The sequence below is a fragment of the Mytilus galloprovincialis genome, chromosome 6 (assembly GCF_965363235.1).
Source record: "Mytilus galloprovincialis chromosome 6, xbMytGall1.hap1.1, whole genome shotgun sequence".
NCBI lineage: Eukaryota > Metazoa > Mollusca > Bivalvia > Mytilida > Mytilidae > Mytilus > Mytilus galloprovincialis.
In genome coordinates this window covers 17,260,064-17,279,948 of record NC_134843.1, presented here as the reverse complement: position 1 = coordinate 17,279,948, position 19,885 = coordinate 17,260,064, and the positions used below count along the sequence as shown (strand labels likewise).

Genomic DNA, 19,885 nt, shown 5'->3' with positions numbered 1-19,885 from the left:
TTTATTAAAGGAAACTTACATAAATGTTGTCAAGGAGAAAATATATAACTTTATATCATCTCATCACACCTCCAGTAAGTGTATCTAGTATATATAATATACCTCTCTCTTTTGAAATTACTTATTTTTATTATGAGTGGCAGCAAATAAATTTGCAACCAGATTTATAGATATACCATTTAATTTAATAGGCAAGATTTTGTTTGATTAGATAGTGTGGAATTGTAGTGTGTCAAACAAATAAAAAAGGACCATCAAAAGCACATAACTTATCTTAAACATCCAGAGAAAATTTATTAATTCTTCTAAATTCATGTTTTATTACAAACCTTAATGATTAGTCGTTTGATTGTAGTTAAGGAACTCATTAAAAGCACTGAAAGACTTGTGGGGGAACCCTCACTAGAGGCCAAGATAAAATGATATTTTATGGATGCTTTTGTGTAGCTAGAGGTAGCCAATGCATAGTGAGAACCTGTTCAGAAGAAGCATTAAGCTGAGGTGTGGTAGTGACATGATTATTTACTATATTGTGTGTACGGAAGAGCCTTAAATGTAGTTGCATGTAAAATTTCATTCTTAAGGACTTTCTTGTAGTTCATACTATCACATTTTAGCTGCTCTGTCAGCTGGTACAAACATAAAACACTTTGCAAGTACTTGAATTTTGTTTTTAATCAAAGAAATGTCTGCCTAGCTTACATGTACCAATGGTAAATGACTTGAAGATGCATTAGTGTTAGTCAAACAACAACTAACCTATCAGATGTTTGTGTGATGCTTCAGCACCAAATATATCTTATCAACAGTTTTAAAATGAGTAACACAACAGGTGCTACCAGTTAAGGGCATACGATACAGTTACAGGGGAGGTAATGACTTTGTTAACGTAAATTGTTATTTTCGCGACGTCAAACGGTGACTTATCGGGAAAAGATGCAGTTTTCAGCTAATTTTTAGCATTCAAACTGATCTAACTAAGTTATTTTCAGATCAGTATTCGGCTCTAAACAGGTAGAAATGCTCGGCACAACCTTGCTTCTACCTGTTTTTAAGCCTTGTACATATAATTTTTATATTTCGAGACAATGTATGGTTTATATTCTATATTTATAACGTCTTTACACTAAATTCATTGCATGTTGTATGTGTACTGATTTATAATTTATTCTTATATGCATTATTTTTTTCAGATCAGTTCTTAAGGTCTTTTTGTGGTTGGGATGTACAAGTACCCAGTCATGTATACTCTGTGATTTTGTTAGATCATTCTACACCACTGTCCCAGGTTAGGGGAAGGTTGGGATCCGGCTAACATGTTTTACCCAACCACATTCTGTATGTGTGTGTCTGTTTCAAGTTTGGGGCGTGTAATTAAGTGGTTGTCATTTGTTGACGTATTACATATTTGTTTTTCCTTAATTTTTTTGTACATTAGTTATGCTGTTAGTTTTCTCATTTGAATTGTTTTACATTTGTCATTTTGGGCCTTTTATAACTGATTATGTGGTATGTGCTTTGCACATTGTTGAAGGCTGTACAGTAACCAATATTTTTTAATTTCGGCGTCATTTGGTAGCTTGTGAAGAGTTATCTCATTTGCAATCATACCACATCATCTTTTTTATATTAAATAATTTCAAGGTTAAAATTTATCACATAACTATGATAAGGTCTGTTTCTTACAGATAATGATAATAAAGTGCAAATGTCTGTCTGCTAGGTTTCATATGACCTTGATCTCCTTGTCATAGTTCATTAATCAATGTTAAGTTTTCCAGGCCATGTCTAATTCTTATATACTTTAAGTTAAGATCAACTTCCGAAAAATGATTGTTAGGTGCAAATGTCTGTTTGGCTGTGTATCTCTGACTTTTAACTCATTTGGATAATTGTTTATGTTAATTTTATGTGTACTTGTGGTAAAACCCTCATATTACAGAAGTGCAATCAAAGTATAGCAGGTAAGACATTTCATTGTGTTGGAACCGTTCTTGTTTATATACGACTCGTCGTTGTCCGAAGACACATTGGTTTCCAGATAATAACTTTAGTTTAAGTGATTAGATCTTCATGAAATTTTTCAGAAGGTTCAATACCACAAAAAGAAGGTTGGGATTGATTTTGGTGATGATGGTCCCAACCAATTAGGAATTAGGGGCCCAAAAGGGGCCCAAAACAAGCATTTTTCTAGTTTCAGGATAATAACTTGTGTAGAAGTATTTCAATTGCTCTGAAATCATACTGCAATGTTTAAAACCACAAGTAGAAGGTTTGGATTCATTTTAGGGGTTATGGGGCTTAGGAATTAAGGGCCAAAAAGGGGTCAAAACAAGCATTTTTCTAGTTTCAAGACAAAAACTTATGTGTAATTGTATGGATCTCTCTGAAATTGTACCACAATGTACCATATAAAAAAGGGGAGGCTGGGATTAAGTTTTGGATTAATTGCCCAAAATATGTTGGAATTAGGGGCCAAAAAAGGGCCAAAAAGAAGCATGTTTCTAGTTCCCAAACAATCATGACAATAACTTGTGTTTAAGTGTATGGATCTCTCTGAAATTGTACTACAAGGTTCAATCCTGCAATGGAAAGCATGGGATTGAGTTTAAGGGTTATTGCTTAAAGGGGGTTTCAAAAAGTTGGGGGGGATTTTTTGTTTACCATTTTTTGAAGGGCTTCCTTTTTTTTCAAAATTTTTCAAATTTCGAATTTTGAAAAGTTTCAAGAAAAAATCTTCAATTGCACAGTATTGGGCAATAGATTTTTTAGATCTTTGACAACATTAATTTTGTGACAAAAACCTATATTATGTCAAAAATTTGATAACAATCCAAATTCAGACAGAATCAAGCTTGAATATTGTGACCAAATTTGCCCCAACTGTTCGGGGTTCAACCACTGGGGTCCTATAAAGCTGCGCCCGGCAGAGCACCTGGTTTTACATTGGAATTAAAGTACACTTGTTTTTAAAAAAAAATAGTAAGCAATAAAGTGAAAACAGATGTTTTATTTCCTGTAATTTCAATTCTGTAAACAAATACAGCATTATTCAATATACTATGTTTATAAAATGTAGACATGTTTTTCAACAATTACTCATTTCACTGAGTATATGGCATTGATGCAGTACTTAAAGGCGGTCTACAATTACTCATTTCACTGAGTATATGGCATTGATGCAGTACTTGAAGGCGGTCTACAATTACTCATTTCACTGAGTATATGGCATTGATGCAGTAATTGAAGGCGGTCTACAATTACTCATTTCACTGAGTATATGGCATTGATGCAGTAATTGAAGGCTGTCTACAATTACTCATTTCACTGAGTATATGGCATTGAGCCAGTACTTGAAGGCAGTCTACAATTACTCATTTCACTGAGTATATGGCATTGATGCAGTAATTGAAGGCGGTCTACAATTACTCATTTCACTGAGTATATGGCATTGATGCCGTAATTGAAGGCGGTCTACAATTACTCATTTCACTGAGTATATGGCATTGATGCAGTACTTGAAGGCGGTCTACAATTACTCATTTCACTGAGTATATGGCATTGATGCAGTAATTGAAGGCCGTCTACAATTACTCATTTCACTGAGTATATGGCATTGATGCAGTAATTAAAGGCGGTCTACAATTACTCATTTCACTGAGTATATGGCATTGAGCCAGTACTTGAAGGCGGTCTACAATTACTCATTGTGTTATAGTTCATTGGGATATCAGTTCTATCCTGTTCTATAAAGTTGTTAAATTGATGTTCATTATTTCCTCCATACCAAGGTACACCTTGACCAAGCTGACCAACAGTATTATGTCCTGAATTTTGAAAGTTATGTATGTTTGGCATATTGCAATTATTATTAGGTAAATTGTTCATAGTTCCGTCAGATATCATATTTTTCCTTATATATGGTTGGATATGTGTCCCTGTAGCCTGATAAGAATGGTGGTGATTTTGTAGATCAAAATTTGACTGTCTCTCAATTCCATTGTTTGTATTTGGATAAGAGTGGTGATGAGGTTGTAATTCAAAATTTGACTGTCTCTCCATTTCATTGCTTGTGACTGTTTCACAAACTCGTTTCTTCTTTACATATGGTCTAATGTTTACTGGCAGTTCAGTTTTATTAATAGTCTTCTCCTCGCTAACATCATACTTGTTGTGAACATCAGCTGTTGTATTTGACATTCCTAATTCTTTCCTGAAGAATATCCTGGAAGCAAATAAGGTAAAGTAAAGTTTCATCAATACTCATCCAACCCAACAAATCTTTCCATACACAATAGGAGTAAAACTGAAGGTCAATCATATACAACCAGCTCTAAATTCTTACACAATAGGAGTAAAACTGAAGGTTAATCATAAACAACCAGCTCTAAATTCTTACACAATAGGAGTAAAACTGAAGGTCAATCATATACAACCAGCTCTAAATTCTTACACAATAGGAGTAAAACTGAAGGTTAATCATAAACAACCAGCTCTAAATTCTTACACAATAGGAGTAAAAGTGAAGGTCAATCATATACAACCAACTCTAAATTCTTACACAATAGGAGTAAAACTGAAGGTTAATCATATACAACCAACTCTAAATTCTTACACAATAGGAGTAAAACTGAAGGTTAATCATAAACAACCAGCTCTAAATTCTTACACAATAGGAGTAAAACTGAAGGTCAATCATATACAACCAGCTCTAAATTCTTACACAATAGGAGTAAAACTGAAGGTTAATCATAAACAACCAGCTCTAAATTCTTACACAATAGGAGTAAAACTGAAGGTCAATCATATACAACCAACTCTAAATTCTTACACAATAGGAGTAAAACTGAAGGTTAATCATATACAACCAACTCTAAATTCTTACACAATAGGAGTAAAACTGAAGGTTAATCATATACAACCAGCTCTAAATTCTTACACAATAGGAGTAAAACTGAAGGTTAATCATATACAACCAGCTCTAAATTCTTACACAATAGGAGTAAAACTGAAGGTCAATCATATACAACCAGCTCTAAATTCTTACACAATAGGAGTAAAACTGAAGGTCAATCATATACAACCAACTCTAAATTCTTACACAATAGGAGTAAAACTGAAGGTTAATCATAAACAACCAGCTCTAAATTCTTACACAATAGGAGTAAAACTGAAGGTTAATCATAAACAACCAGCTCTAAATTCTTACACAATAGGAGTAAAACTGAAGGTCAATCATATACAACCAGCTCTAAATTCTTACACAATAGGAGTAAAACTGAAGGTCAATCATAAACAACCAGCTCTAAATTCTTACACAATAGGAGTAAAACTGAAGGTCAATCATATACAACCAGCTCTAAATTCTTACACAATAGGAGTAAAACTGAAGGTCAATCATAAACAACCAGCTCTAAATTCTTACACAATAGGAGTAAAACTGAAGGTCAATCATATACAACCAGCTCTAAATTCTTACACAATAGGAGTAAAACTGAAGGTTAATCATAAACAACCAGCTCTAAATTCTTACACAATAGGAGTAAAACTGAAGGTCAATCATATACAACCAGCTCTAAATTCTTACACAATAGGAGTAAAACTGAAGGTTAATCATAAACAACCAGCTCTAAATTCTTACACAATAGGAGTAAAACTGAAGGTCAATCATATACAACCAGCTCTAAATTCTTACACAATAGGAGTAAAACTGAAGGTTAATCATAAACAACCAGCTCTAAATTCTTACACAATAGGAGTAAAACTGAAGGTCAATCATATACAACCAGCTCTAAATTCTTACACAATAGGAGTAAAACTGAAGGTTAATCATAAACAACCAGCTCTAAATTCTTACACAATAGGAGTAAAACTGAAGGTTAATCATAAACAACCAGCTCTAAATTCTTAAGATTGACATTAGATTAGGTCACTAGGGTAAATTTGTCAAAATGAACTTCAGGCAAAAGGCATTAAACATTTTAAATTTTCAAATTGCAATATTTTACAACTAAAATTAAGTCCAAAAAGATGAAGCATTTACATTTTTTTCTGTTTACTATATGGTGTGATTTTTTATATGGTTTTAATCAGTTATAGTGTCTTTCACAAAACTATTTTTAGACAGACTAAAATTCACAAAGATTTTCGATTTTTTTTTACATGGAACCATATATATCCAAAGTCTGTTGCAATGGCTTTCTTAGTTTTTGAGATTTCATAAGCATACAGATAAAGGCAGAAATTACTGATTCAGTAAGTCCATGTTTTGGGAAACCTACAAAATCACTTGCATGAAAAATAAAATAGTTGCAAATTTTGTGCTTTATCATGTTTATAGAAAACCCTTTGAAGTTGGTTGAATTCTGTCCAGCTGTTTAGAAAGAGATGTGGATTAACAAATAGTGGCATAGATAACAGTGATAGATGAACAGAAATTATTCCTGTGTAACAGCAGCTTATCAGGACACAAACTTATGATGGATAGATGTTTAACATGTTTTAAGCTATATTGAATGGAAGCTATAAAACAAAGATTTCCAAATGGTGAAGTTGAAATCATCCCTTCATAAATTTTACGGACGCCATCATGAGTTGGTTGACTGTTATGGAATATTTCCGTCTCACAGATGATATTCGATATGTTCCTTATGTTGTAACTACAACCTTGTTCCTTTTCATGAGTGTGACCTTTCAAATTATATCATTTACCAGGTTTGTAATAACATGAGCAACACAATGGGTGCCACATGCTTACCCTTCTGAAGCACCTTAGATTACTACTAGTTTTTGGTGGGGTTCGTGTTGCTTAGTCTTTAGTTTCCTATGTTGTGTCTTGTGTACTGTTGTATTGTCAGTTTGCTTTTGATCTATGAGTTTGAATGTCACTCTGGTATCTTTTTTCCCTCTTTTGAAACCCGTAAATAAGAAAAATAACTTACTCTGATTGCTGTCTCCTCCCTGTATTCCATACTCTCCCAAACGATGGTAACCACTGTGATGATAAAGAACCAGATCTGTCAAACTTAGCACCTACTCTACCAGCTGGTAATTTTCTAGATTTCTCTTTTTCTACTGCAATTAAGAACGATTGAGAACAATTAATTAGTAAGCTACCTTAACTGTATCATGAGTAAAGATGACACGGTTAAAATTAATAGTGAACCTTTAAATAAGTCACAGATTTAAAACTTTACTTTAATAAAAAATAATTTTGCAGTTTCCATATGACCATCATTATTTATAATACTTACAATGCTTATTATAATCCTCTATGGTAGGACCAATTTCACTTCTGTTATGTGTATCTCCCTCTCCTTGAAGCCATGGTGGTAGAGCATCGGTATGAACATTGTCTTCAGCTGCCCCTAAATTCTGTCATTGTTAAAAGAAATATCAACATTTCACACTGACACTGTAAACCTGAGTATCTACTTTATGCTTACACTTTGTATGCTCCTATTTTATCAGCTTTTGCTGTTTAAAATTTTTAAAAAGACAAATCTGAGATTTTTTTATTTAATTTGGCAGTGCAATTGCTTTATTTTTTTCAAGATCAGACATCTATTTAAGAAATAAATAAGACTTAAAAATATTTTATTTATTTATGTTTATCAATCTTGCCTAGGGAGATAAATTAAGTGTGTACAATCCAGGGGGGATAATCAAAGGATAATGCTACAAATCAACCAGTTATATTGTAATGTTCATATTTCTATAAAATAAATTTGGAATCTATAATTTCATCACAATGTGAGTGGTTTATATATATCAATTGTTTTGTTTATAAATCTTTAATGTCAATTTACAAATAAAATGATTAGATGGTGAAAGACACCTGTGAGATTATCTCTAAATCAATTTATCTTTGTTAATATAATGTTTTAAAAAGAAACAAATCTAGTGGCATCAGTCACCGACATATATTTTCCATCACAGCAACAAGTGTTACAATATTTCTTCACTCGAGACAGTCAAATTTAAATATTTAAAGTGTAATGCTTGCAATCATTTTAAATAATTAATATTCAACTGTTAAGAGCAGATTTGCAGAAAATTGTGTTCTATATATGTGACGTCATTAGACATAGTCACCTTTTTTCAAGACGGCACAATGGTAAATTCAGTAGAAATCAAAAAAATTTGATGTCATAATTAAATTGCAACAAATCGTTTGACGAGAACAGATATTTCACTAGTAACAATTATAAGAGAACAATTTTTTCGGTTGGGAAATGTAAAAAAGTGAAACAATTTCAGAAAATGAAACCTACCATAAATATCCTTTTTTTAGAATGATGTTTATTGACTTTCTTCAAAAATATGTTCTGTCATTTATGATTCAGTAAAGGTAATTTTCTATTTTATTCTACACAAAACTATGTTTTTATTTGTTACCTTTATCTTTCATAAAACCTCAAAATTTTAATAACTAAAATGGGGAATGTGTCAAAGCGACAACAACCCAACCATAGAGCAGACAACAGCCGAAGGCCACCAATGGGTCTTCAATGTAGCGAGAAACTCCCGTACCCGTAGGTATTTTTGTGATTTTACTGTCCATCTATTAAAAGTAAAATCACAAAAATACTAAACTCTAAGGAAAATTCAAAACGGAAAGTACCTAATCAAATGGCAAAATCAAAATCTCAAACACATGAAACGAATGGAAAACAACTGTCATATTCCTGACTTGGTACAGACATTTTTGTATGGATGGATTTAACCTGGTTTTATAGCTAGCTAAACCGCTCACTTGTATGACAGTCTTATATGGATTTTAACAATACTCACTTGAGTTCCAATAAATGTCAATCCTTCACCATGTGCTGATAAAGTTGCTTTTCTCTGGACATTCGGAACACTTCTGGGTTCATTACTTCTAGAGCTTGTTTTATTGTTTCTGTCTAACTGTGGCTATTTTAAATTCAGGAAAATGTAACGTCACCAGCAAAGATATGTTCATTTAATTCACAAAATAAGTCTTTTGTGAATTAATATACATATTTATGTGATTAATAGCCTTATTTCAAGTTTAATGCTTCATAAACATTTTAACCAAATCAATAGTTACCTTTTAAAAGTTAAGTTTGTGCAGTGGAAGGACTAATGCCAAGAAGATAGTAAATGATAAAATAAATCACTTCATAATGCTTTGAGAGTAATTGCTAAAATATTTGATTAGAAAAGGTAAGGTACATTTCCTAAATATGTGTATTCCGTTTTTGGCAGGAATGGATTTAAACAAAACTTTAAACAGCATGAAAGATGTTATACTGAGATTAAACTTCAAACAAGGCTTACAAACTCTTACATGAATTGATGTTTAAAGAAAATTACTAGATAAACTAAAAACAATTTTATACATACTACAAAGATAATATTGCTAGACTTAACAAATTACCCAGTACATGTACTAATTCTAGCTATATATACTTTGTGGAAAGTACATTTTTTTTTGTAAATAAATCAAGAATATTTCATTGGAAAGTACAATTTTTTTGTAAATAAATCAAGAATATTTCATAAGTATTTGTATTTCTTAATAACAAACATGACAAATGTAATAAAAAAAAATCTTTAACATTAGATGGTCCATGAAATTGAAATACAATGAAACTGCTTAAATTATATACACAAGGCTCTTAAAGCAAGCACTGCAGTTATAGACATTTTAATATGCAAACTTGTCATTGAAACAAGACCAATTTTAAAATCATCATTTTATGTTCTGTTGACAATTAAATCAAGCATCTAAATCTGCTGGTATTTTTTTTCTCTAAATAACTACAAGAAAACAAATATGGACTCTCCTCTGTGTGAATGTTTTATCATATTTTTCTCACATAATGATTACATAACTGCTAACCCATTTTGAATCATGTAAAAATAACCACTTGAGGACAATAATTCTAACAAGTGAATCTGTGATCTACTACTCACTAATGATACCCCTGCCCTGCTAAAAGTACAACGTTAACAGGAAGTTGTTGAGTGATGAATCTGAATATGCATCACACTGTATAACTGACTCAAATAAATCCAGAAATCAAATATCAGAAATATTGTATTTCCTGAGAAAGATGGGACGAGAAATTATACACGAGACGGCCAGACGAACTGACGGATGGACAAACAGATGTAAAACAGTATACCCCTACTTTTTGAAACCGGGGTAAAATATGCTCTCAAACATGGTACTCTTTACAGAAATCATCAGCTATAACATATATTTATCATAAACCAAACCAATTATTTTTACAAAATGGATACAGGCTAGAGAGACGACAGACCTCAGACATGAATTCATGGTACATCATTTTTCTTCTGGTTTCTTCCTCTTCTATGTGTTTAGAATCCTAAATAGAAAATTAGTATTTGAAATCATTGACATAAAGATGAGATGAAATCAATGCACAATTTAAATGAATTTTGACTTAATATTTTTAAGAAAGCTGCATTGAAAAGGCAACTATTTTTTATTAAAAATTTCCACAAAATATTTACTGTTAAAAACATAAATCAAAGTAGGTGAAGGGAGTTGAGTTATGAGGCTGTCTTCCTATCAAGATTTTAAAACTTGTCGCATAAATCAAATCCAATTCTGGTCAAAATACACACAGTTGCTCAGGGTACAATACTATTTTGATGTGACCTTTATCCTACATGTACATGCTAACTTAATACTGTACCATTTTAAGAGTTTTTCTTTTTCTTTCTTCATACTTTCTTAACTTCAAAACTGTAGCTTCTTTAAATCTGGAAGAAAAATAATGCACAACTTATCTTTAAAACAAAATCTTTTACAAAGTCATATTGTTCCAAAGCTTTGGTTCCTAAGATTGTCTGGCTGCTGGTGTTATATTGTTTTGGTTTGCCTTTTGAAATTAACAATAAAGAAATATGTAGTTAATACATGATATATATCAGTCGCCTAACAATAATCAAAACAACAAATCCTTTACTTAAAGAGAATTACTTCCATCAATCTTAACATTGCGTAAATATTCCACATTATGGTACATGTATAAGATTCAGAAAAAAGTAACCTTTTTACAACAAGCAAGTTTATGTTAACTCTAGAATGACAAAAAGGAACATTGTCAATACAGAAAAGGGTAGCTCACAGTTAAATAAATGGGGAATGTGTCCATGAGACACAGATGATGCCCCAATTGTACATAACTTTATAAAGGTACATAACTTTATAAAGGGACATAACTCAGGAACTGTAAAAGTGACACTACCCAAATTTGTACTTGATCTATGTTTTGTGGTAATAAGCATTTTTTATAAGTTTCAAAACATTTGGTAAATGCAAATTAAGTTAGGGAACAGAAACAAATAATTCAACAATTTTCCATTTGTGAAGGGGCATAACTTTTAAACGATAAATGTGACACCAACAAAATTCAAACTAGATCTATGTTTTTCTGGTAATTAGGCGGCCGTAATTAGGCCAGACTTTTTTTATTATCTGTTTAACGAGATCCGCCGACTCCACCTTTCCCGATTTTAGAATAAAAATAAAAGTAGTGCTTCTTACTTTTATTATTATTTTTCCCGCCGACTGTTACGAAATCCTCAGAAAAAAATAAAATGTGTTGTTCACGATACTCGCTTTCAGTCAATTTCGTTATCGGTAATATTTAATTTTTACCAAGTCAATGAAACAGCAATTTTCATTTAAAAGTAAAGAAATTCAAGGCATAAACGATATATTTTCTTCTAAAAGATTTTTAAGCTGGTGGCATGCTTTTCATACTTGTTACACGAAAGCATACATCAAATCATTCTAACTTTCGGCAAAATCAGTTATTACTTCATCAGAACTTGATGAAATTAGCCTAAAGTAAACTTGTCGTCCATGTATTGCATTAGAAACGTCATATTCCTTTCCAAATAGCGTATCAAACATCGTTTATTTTTGTTAATTTTTCTTCGTCCGACATTTAAATTTGTAGAACTACGGATCGGAATCGGGATTTCATCGGAAACGGACCCGCTATGACCGAAATCCGGATTCTTGCGATAATGACTACAGACGCATGAATGGCACTGCTGACAGACAAAAATTGATCCCAAAAGGGAAAATTACGCATTCCACACGCATTAACATACTTTTGGTTAGATCTTCTTGATTAATGTATATATTTCCACGTATAAGCATTGTTTCAATTTATAGGTTAAAGTTGCTTAACTCTGGGACTATTACACCAGAGACATATATACACATGTGTATATATATGTCTCTGCATACACTAAGAGGTTCCTGACTGGGTGACTGGTATATACATATATAGTGTATATGCAGCGAGGTTGATATATTTGAGTGGTGCCATGGATCTATATTAGTGGAAATACAGAATCAAAACATAGTTTTTATGTTTATATTAATAGAAGGGTTAACCAGAGACATATATAAACTATATGTATTCTCTGGTTTAATATACTGGTCTGTTCTCATTTCATTGTTCTTGTATTTTGATAAATTCTAAAAAAAAAAAAAAAAAAAGTCACTTATAATGGTTTTATTTTTATTTTTAGTGTCGACTGGACCAATTTTGCACTTTTATTTTTTTTTTTATTTCGCCCCCTCGACCCTAATTTTTTACAAATTTTCTCGTTAAACAGATAAAATAAAAAGTCTGGCCTTAGCATTGTGTACAAGTTTCATAACATTTGGTAGAGGCAACTAAAGTTAGAAAACGTAAATGAAAAATTTAGCATTTTTTCCATTTATAAAGAGGCATAACTCCAGAATGGTAAAAGTGATGCCACCAAAACCCAAACTTGATCTGTGTATTGTGGTGATAACTTATAAGTGTATAAGTTTCAAAATATTTTGTTGTGGCAAACTTAAGTTAGATAACTTAAACCAATGTTGGGATATACAGACTTACACAGGGACAAGTGTAAAAATTAATGCCCTCTGCTACGGCGGGGGCATAAAAACATTTATCATCAATCCTAACTTTGTATACAAATTTCATGACATTGAAATAGATAAAATATATGCTGTGTGCATGTGAGAAACAATATAATATGTTCATCATGACAATAATCTAATTTATTTGTTTTTTTTTAAATTTTAACTAAACTTCATTATTAGTTGTTTTCAAATAAATGGTATCTTCTGCTTACTTTATCAAAGCATCTTGTGACATTAAAAACTGTGCAGCTTGTTGCTTCTCTTCATCTAATCTATGTTGCCTTAGAAACATGTAAACAGATGTTCTGTGGGTATCTCTGTAACAAAACAAATAATCAATTTCAATTATAAATTTACATATAATGTATATATTCTTGACAAATTTGAGAACATATATTTATTTAAGTATATCCATAACAATAATGAATTCTTATCGATATTGAATAGAATTAGTAGATTTTTTTCTAACATGAATGCATGTTGAAAGCAGTACATTGATCTATAGTTTGGTTAGTTTCTGTGTTATTTGGTGACTTGTGGAGAGTCATCTTATTGAAAATCATACCCCTTTTTCTAATTTTTATATTGTCGTGAAAATCATAACTCCAATGAATCACATTTAAAAGTATGAAAATAACAGGAATAGGGTGTCTGGAAGATTTGAAAAGTGCACACACGTTGCAACGATCACAGTTCGGCTGCTTAACAAATCTAAAGTCAATATGTTCTATAGAAATGTGTAATGAAAATGATTTTTAGGTTCATTCAACATTTTCTTGATTGTGAAAATCCAAGGTATTGGCAAATATAAAGAAGTACCTTATGACAAATCCAAAACATGCTCACACATTACAACCCATCAGTCAAAAAGTATTGACAATAAAAAGAAGGTACATTTACCTGACAAAACCAAGCTCACACATTACAACTCATCAGTCAAGATGCTGACTAAGTATCATGAATATGAAGTCATTCTGTCCAGTTATTTCTGAGATAAGTGTAAAGAAAGTTTTGTTGGACAGACAGAGGTTATAAGCCTTAGTCTATTGCAATATAGCCCCAACTCCTAGTGTAAATAATTTATGAAGAAATAATAGTGAAGAAGTTTATATTATTTTATTACTGGTATACAAGTAAATAACTATATAAAGTGCACCATGTAGAACAATCTTGAACTTACAGTGTGATGTGTTCCAACAATCCTCCAAATTTCACTATACACGTATCTAATTGAAGATGCTTGTAAAATTCATCCACACAAAAATAACACCAAAACTTTGCTCCAATCTCAAAACCAGTGTCTTGTAGATCTGGACAGTCTAATGTAGATTTAGCAGATTTCACCTGAAATAGGTTAATAAAATGTTAATAAAATTGAGAATGGAAATGGAAATAGGGAATGTGTCAAGAGACAACACGACAAAAGAACAGAAAACAACTAAAGGCCACCGGTGGGTCTTCAACACAGTCAAGAAAATTCTGCACCTGAAGGCGGCTTCAGCTGGCCCCTTAATAACTGAATAAACAGTCAGGGGACTTACTTAAATGAGTGATTTTCTAAATCACTGATTCAAGTAACATTATTTCCATAAAGGTTGAAAGTAAGAGTTGTCTTTCTTTAATAATCACCTATTTAAGTAGTATAAATTTAAATTAATCACTAGAAGAAGTGATTTAATTTTATTGTAGCTTTAAATATAGAATACTAATGATCCAGGGACTAATTATGTTTCTAAAATTATCAGAACCAACATCTGTGTTGTCTAGGATGACTAGGTCATTTCAGGTGATGACCTTGTACTGAATCTATGATAATGACATAAAAATCACTTGTTTATGTATCATACCTCAATTTCCTTCCCAAAAATCAATTCTTTAAGTATCATTATTTTTATAACCCCCACTAATTTTAACAACCCCGAACAGTGAAATTGTTATGCGAACAGTAGAATTTTATTACATAATTTGAAAGATGAAACCTTGAACTTCACAGGAAAAATACTCCCACTGCTGGGAAAAATCTGTGGAGAAAGTATCAGTTCATTATGTAAAGGCTAGCATTTTTTCAACTAAAATAGAATTTGCAGCTAAATGATAGCATTAAGGCATAAACCTTGCTACTTAAAAGAAGCAAAAAGGTATTTTTTTTTCAATTTTACTAATGAAAAGATATTATTTAAACCTATGTGTTTAAAATTTTGGTAAAACTACAAAATCACAATTTGTGACAAAACTTCAAATTTGCTACTTAATCATGTTAAATAAGTGATTAATAAATCACTTATTTAAGTAAGTCCCCTGACTGATAAACTTACATACATGGATAACTGTGGATTTTGTACAATGTATTATTATATGAAATATTCAATTATGTATCTTTTATGCAAGTTCCTTGTAGAATAATACGGTAGACACAATTATTCAAAGGGTAGACAACTCTACTTAATAGCATTGCTCTGCATACTGTTGAGTTAGTGTAGATCAGCGCTTTTAGCTAGGCGGTTACTTTCTGATGGGATCTACAGGCCACCAGCATATATTCATGGACCAAGCAATATTCCACACATGCTATAAATTACCAAATCACCAAAAATAAACTTAAAGTACAAAGAATTCCTATACCACCCAACCTGCATCTGTAAATGATAGCAGAAGCAACATACATGACATACTAGGATTAATCCACTATTTAATATACAGTCTACACATAAGAAAATGCCTGTACCAAGTCAGGAATATGACATTTGTTATCTATTTGTTTGATGCGTTTGAGCTTTTGATTTTGCCATTTGATCAGGGACTCATGTTTGAATTTTCCTTGCACTCCTGTATTTTTATGATTTCACTTTTTGCTTATTTGACAACTTGGCATACCATGGTATGCACTTCATTGACTCTACCGAAAGGATTCACACAGGCTTAAGTTCACCATACAGATTTATTTCTACAATATAGAGTTTTCTCAATGTGTTGAAGACCAATTGGTGCTCTGGGATGTTTTGTGCTCTTTTGTCAGGTTGTTGTCTCTTTGACACATTTCCAGTTTCGATTCTCATTTTTTTTCCCCTGGTTATATCAATCAGTATTAACTTCTAAGGTTCTTAAAATTTAGTTGCCAGGGTGTAATAGGTCATTGTGTGGGTTATTATTTAACATGATTAATTCAGGTTTTAATGACATAACACGTTTTAGTTGGCTAGACTATAAATTATGACTATATATACATGATATATGATTAATTAAATAAAGCAGAAGTTTGCAACTAAGACCCTGTTTACACTTTCTAAAGATCAATCCTAAGAAGACCAATCTTAAGTGTAATGGAAATGGAAAAGATGATTTTATACAGATCAATCTTATTCAAATCAATCTTTCTTTAAAGTGAATGTTATAAATTTAGATATATTAAAATGAAACTGTGCATGTTCAATGGCAAAAACACATGTTTAAAACCAAGATTTTGGATGAGAACAGTATATATGGATTCTGCCAGTGTTTTTATAATTCTATATTGAAACTTTAACATTGTTTAATCTCTATTTCTTTACTGCAAATCCTCATCTTCAAATACAATCATGCAATTGACCTTTAATTTTAAAGTGATAGTCCTCTCATATTTCTTTCTTTATTGACATGTGACAGGCAAACCAAAAAGATAATCAATGGCTGCTTACGAAATTCCAATGACTAGTTCTGCCAACTTTTCGTGAAGCAAAAGCGTGAGATTTGGCCAAAATTTAGGATCAAATAGAAAAAACAATAGATCAAAGGAAAATGCCGCCAAAAGCATAAACATGCATGAGTCTCTGGCTTAATGCGTGAGACTTGGCAGCCCTGAATGACCCAACTATTTAGCTCATGATTTTGCAGTGTGAATGTCCATGTGAAATACACGGTACCGAAATACACACCTTATTCCGTTTTGTTTTTATGATTTTCAAGATTATTTGTTTACAAAATTTAGTTATCTGTATCTGTATCTGTATTTCCCACTTATGAAATTAGGATGGGTACGTCACAGATTCCTTTCGGCTATTATGTGACGGGTTGGTCTGCGCACAATTAGTCGCGCTTGCTGAGGAGTGCTGATTTAAACTCCTCGGTAGTAGTGGCGCACACTACTGAGTCTTCCAGATGGTTCCAGTTTATTGCAGTGCGCACAAAAATAGAGTTCTTGAATTGTTCTGTCTTACTGGTTGGAACTATTACCGCACGTTTGTTGTTACGGACTTGGTGGTCTATAATGTTTTTTGTTACAAAGTTATTGTACGTTGTTGCTTTGATTTGTCTCTTTGGTCTGTGAAATTTGATTAAATCGTCGGGAGGAAGCGCTGGTATCTTCCCCTCAACCACTTTGAAAAAGAAGATCAGTCGTTGTTGTTGGCGTCTTGATTGTAATGACGGGAGCTGAAGTTCTTTTAGCATTTTTGTCATACATCCTTCCTCTCTTGATTTGTAGTCTTTGGTAATGAATCTAGCACCTCTCTTTTGTATGGATTCTAGTTTGTCAATGTCTTTTTGGGTATATGGGTCCCACATAATTGATCCATACTCCATAATTGATCGTATGAGAGCTATATTATATATGCTGTTTTACGGCATTCCATAGGACAGTGTTGTAGGTTCCTTCTAAGGAAGCCTAGGGTAGAACTGGCTTTGTTACATGTATTTGTTATTTGTTCTTTCCATTTAAGATCTTCTTGTATTTGGAGTCCTAGGTATGGGTTGGATGACACTTGTTCAAGCGTGTGGTTGTTAAGGTTGTAAAATCGCTGACTTTTACTTTTCAGACTAAGCATATATATAACATTTTTTGGCGTTGAAGCGCATACCCCAGTCGTCGGCCCATTTTTCTAGTGATTTCAGATCCTCTTGTAGTTTGTTATGGTCATTTTGGTTTTTGATTTCCCGGTACAGCAGACAGTGGTCTGCAAATAGTCGGACTGATGAGTTTACTGCCTCTGGGAGATCATTTATGTGACACAGGAAGAGGATGGGTCCTAGTACCGTTCCTTGAGGGACTCCGGATTCAACTGAAGCATTTCTTGAGTTTTCTCCATCAAGTTGGACTCGCATTTTTCTTTCGGTTAGGAATGAAGTTAGCCATTTGTGGATATTTCCTCTAATTCCATATTGGTTTATTTTGTGCAAGAGTCTATCATGAGGTACTGTGTCAAACGCTTTTGAAAAATCCAGAATCGCAATATCTACTTGGTTTCCTTTATCGTAGGATTGTAGCATATCATGGATTGTAATGGCAAGTTGGGTCTCACAGGAGTATCCAGATCTAAAGTCGTGGTTTAGTGATGTTAATACATTATGCTTTTCCAGATGTTTAAGTATATGACGGCATATGATGTGCTCGAGTAGTTTACATGGTACTGATGTCAATGAGACTGGCCTGTAGTTTTCGGCCGCATGTCGGTCTCCTTTCTTGAATATGCTAGAGATGTTTGCATATCTCCAATCCTCTGGTAGTGTACCACTGTCTAGTGAGAGCTGGAATATGAGTGTTATTATTGGTCAGATGTTCGGCGCATTGTTTTAGTACTCTGTTTGGTATGTTGTCAGGCCCTGATGCTTTGGATGGGTTGACTTTCTGTAGCAGCTTTTTTACTCCTTCTGATCCGATGGTAATTTGATGTATGGAGTCTTTTACCCTGATGTTTGTTTTGGGTAGTGTTTGAGTTGTTCCTTTTGTGAAGACGGACGCAGATTGCTCCAGTAGAATTTGCGCCTTCTCCTTACTGTCGTTTATGAGCTGTCCATGTTTCTTTAGTGGTGCAACCACTATGTTGTCCTGTTTCCTTGACTTAACATACTTCCAGAAGGGTTTTGTGTTGTTCTTGTTCATTCCTTCAATTATAGCGTCGTTAATATAATTGTTTTCTGCTTTCCTAATTTCCCTTTTGCATGTTTTTTGGAAATGGCGGTAGTTTGTCCATGATTTTGTTCTTTTGGCCTGGTTATACAAGTTTTGTTTTTTCTTCAGCATCTTTTTGATCTTTTGTGTTATCCATGGTAGTCTGTTGTTGGACTTGACTATTTTTGATGGTATGTTTTTATCAAGGCTGGCAAATAGGTGTTTCTTGAACATCAGCCATGCTTCGTTGACATTTTGGTTGTTTTGGATGCTGTTACTTATCTGTGATAATAGTGAATCTAGATCTTTATTCACTTCATCCCAGTTGGCTCTTGCCCAGGTGTAGACTTTCCGAGGATTAGATTTGTAGTAGAAAGGTTTGATGTCTGTATCAGTTATGATGATTGCATGGTCAGAAATACCTGGTATGTTTGTTGATGTTTTCATAAGTGACGGGTTTGTTGTGAATACGAGGTCAGGTCAGACTGTTTTAATTTTCTTAATTTTGCAGGGAAAAGGCCTTAGCAGTGACAAGATTATATATGTCAATCTCATACGAATTAGAGTGTGAGATTGACATATACGTAAACTGGCCTTCTTACATCAGTACATGTTATAAGATCCATTCAATATTGTGTGCAAGTGTAAAAAAAAAAAGAAGTATATTCCTTGCGTTACATTAAGATATAAAGGTTTTGTTAGAACTAAATCATATTATATACCAGCAAACAATCTAAAACGGGACTTAGAGTTATAAAATTCTTATTCATCAAATAAAAATGTCTTCAACTGTTCAAATGACAACCTTTTCCGAAAACTTTTGAAGAATTCTCATAATTATAGATTGGTGCTTTTTTGAGTAGACATGTTTCTTCTTCTGTTTGTGGCTTATTTTGCAAAAAGAACAATATTGAAACTGATGTCTTAAATCCATTTTGGAGATCTGAAGAGAACAAGCTAAAAACAAGACGGGTCCGATTTTGTCTTTGATAAACTTTAATCAGCTTCCAATATATATTAATCGTTATATTTTTATTCAGATAATATAGTGAGTTTTTTTTCTAATAAATGACTATATATTTTACTCGATG

At 32.6% G+C, this 19,885-nt stretch overlaps 1 protein-coding gene across 1 annotated transcript; it reads right to left on the bottom strand.

The window, feature by feature from the left end:
• Window positions 1-2,990: 2,990 nt before the first annotated feature.
• On the bottom strand, window positions 2,991-19,737 carry LOC143079084 (centrosomal AT-AC splicing factor-like). The gene is made up of 9 exons (XM_076254249.1): window positions 19,600-19,737; window positions 14,112-14,275; window positions 13,144-13,248; window positions 10,692-10,758; window positions 10,293-10,358; window positions 8,794-8,916; window positions 7,254-7,374; window positions 6,942-7,074; window positions 2,991-4,225 (listed from the first exon to the last, which is right to left on the bottom strand). The coding sequence occupies exons 1-9, from the start codon at window positions 19,726-19,728 to the stop codon at window positions 3,655-3,657; spliced, it is 1,479 nt and encodes a 492-aa protein (XP_076110364.1). The 5' UTR covers window positions 19,729-19,737; the 3' UTR covers window positions 2,991-3,654.
• Between the last annotated feature and the right edge of the window lie 148 nt (window positions 19,738-19,885).

Bases quoted from the DNA above. Each gene is read 5' to 3' on its own strand.
- LOC143079084 (XM_076254249.1), bottom strand. From the start codon at position 19,728: ATGGATTTAAGACATCAGTTTCAATATTGTTCTTTTTGCAAAATAAGC. The intron at 14,276-19,599 runs GTTGTCATTTGA...AACCTATTTCAG, and splicing joins TTCAAAAGTTTTCGGAAAAG to GTGAAATCTGCTAAATCTAC. The intron at 10,759-13,143 runs GTAAGCAGAAGA...TTTTTCTTCCAG, and splicing joins TCACAAGATGCTTTGATAAA to ATTTAAAGAAGCTACAGTTT.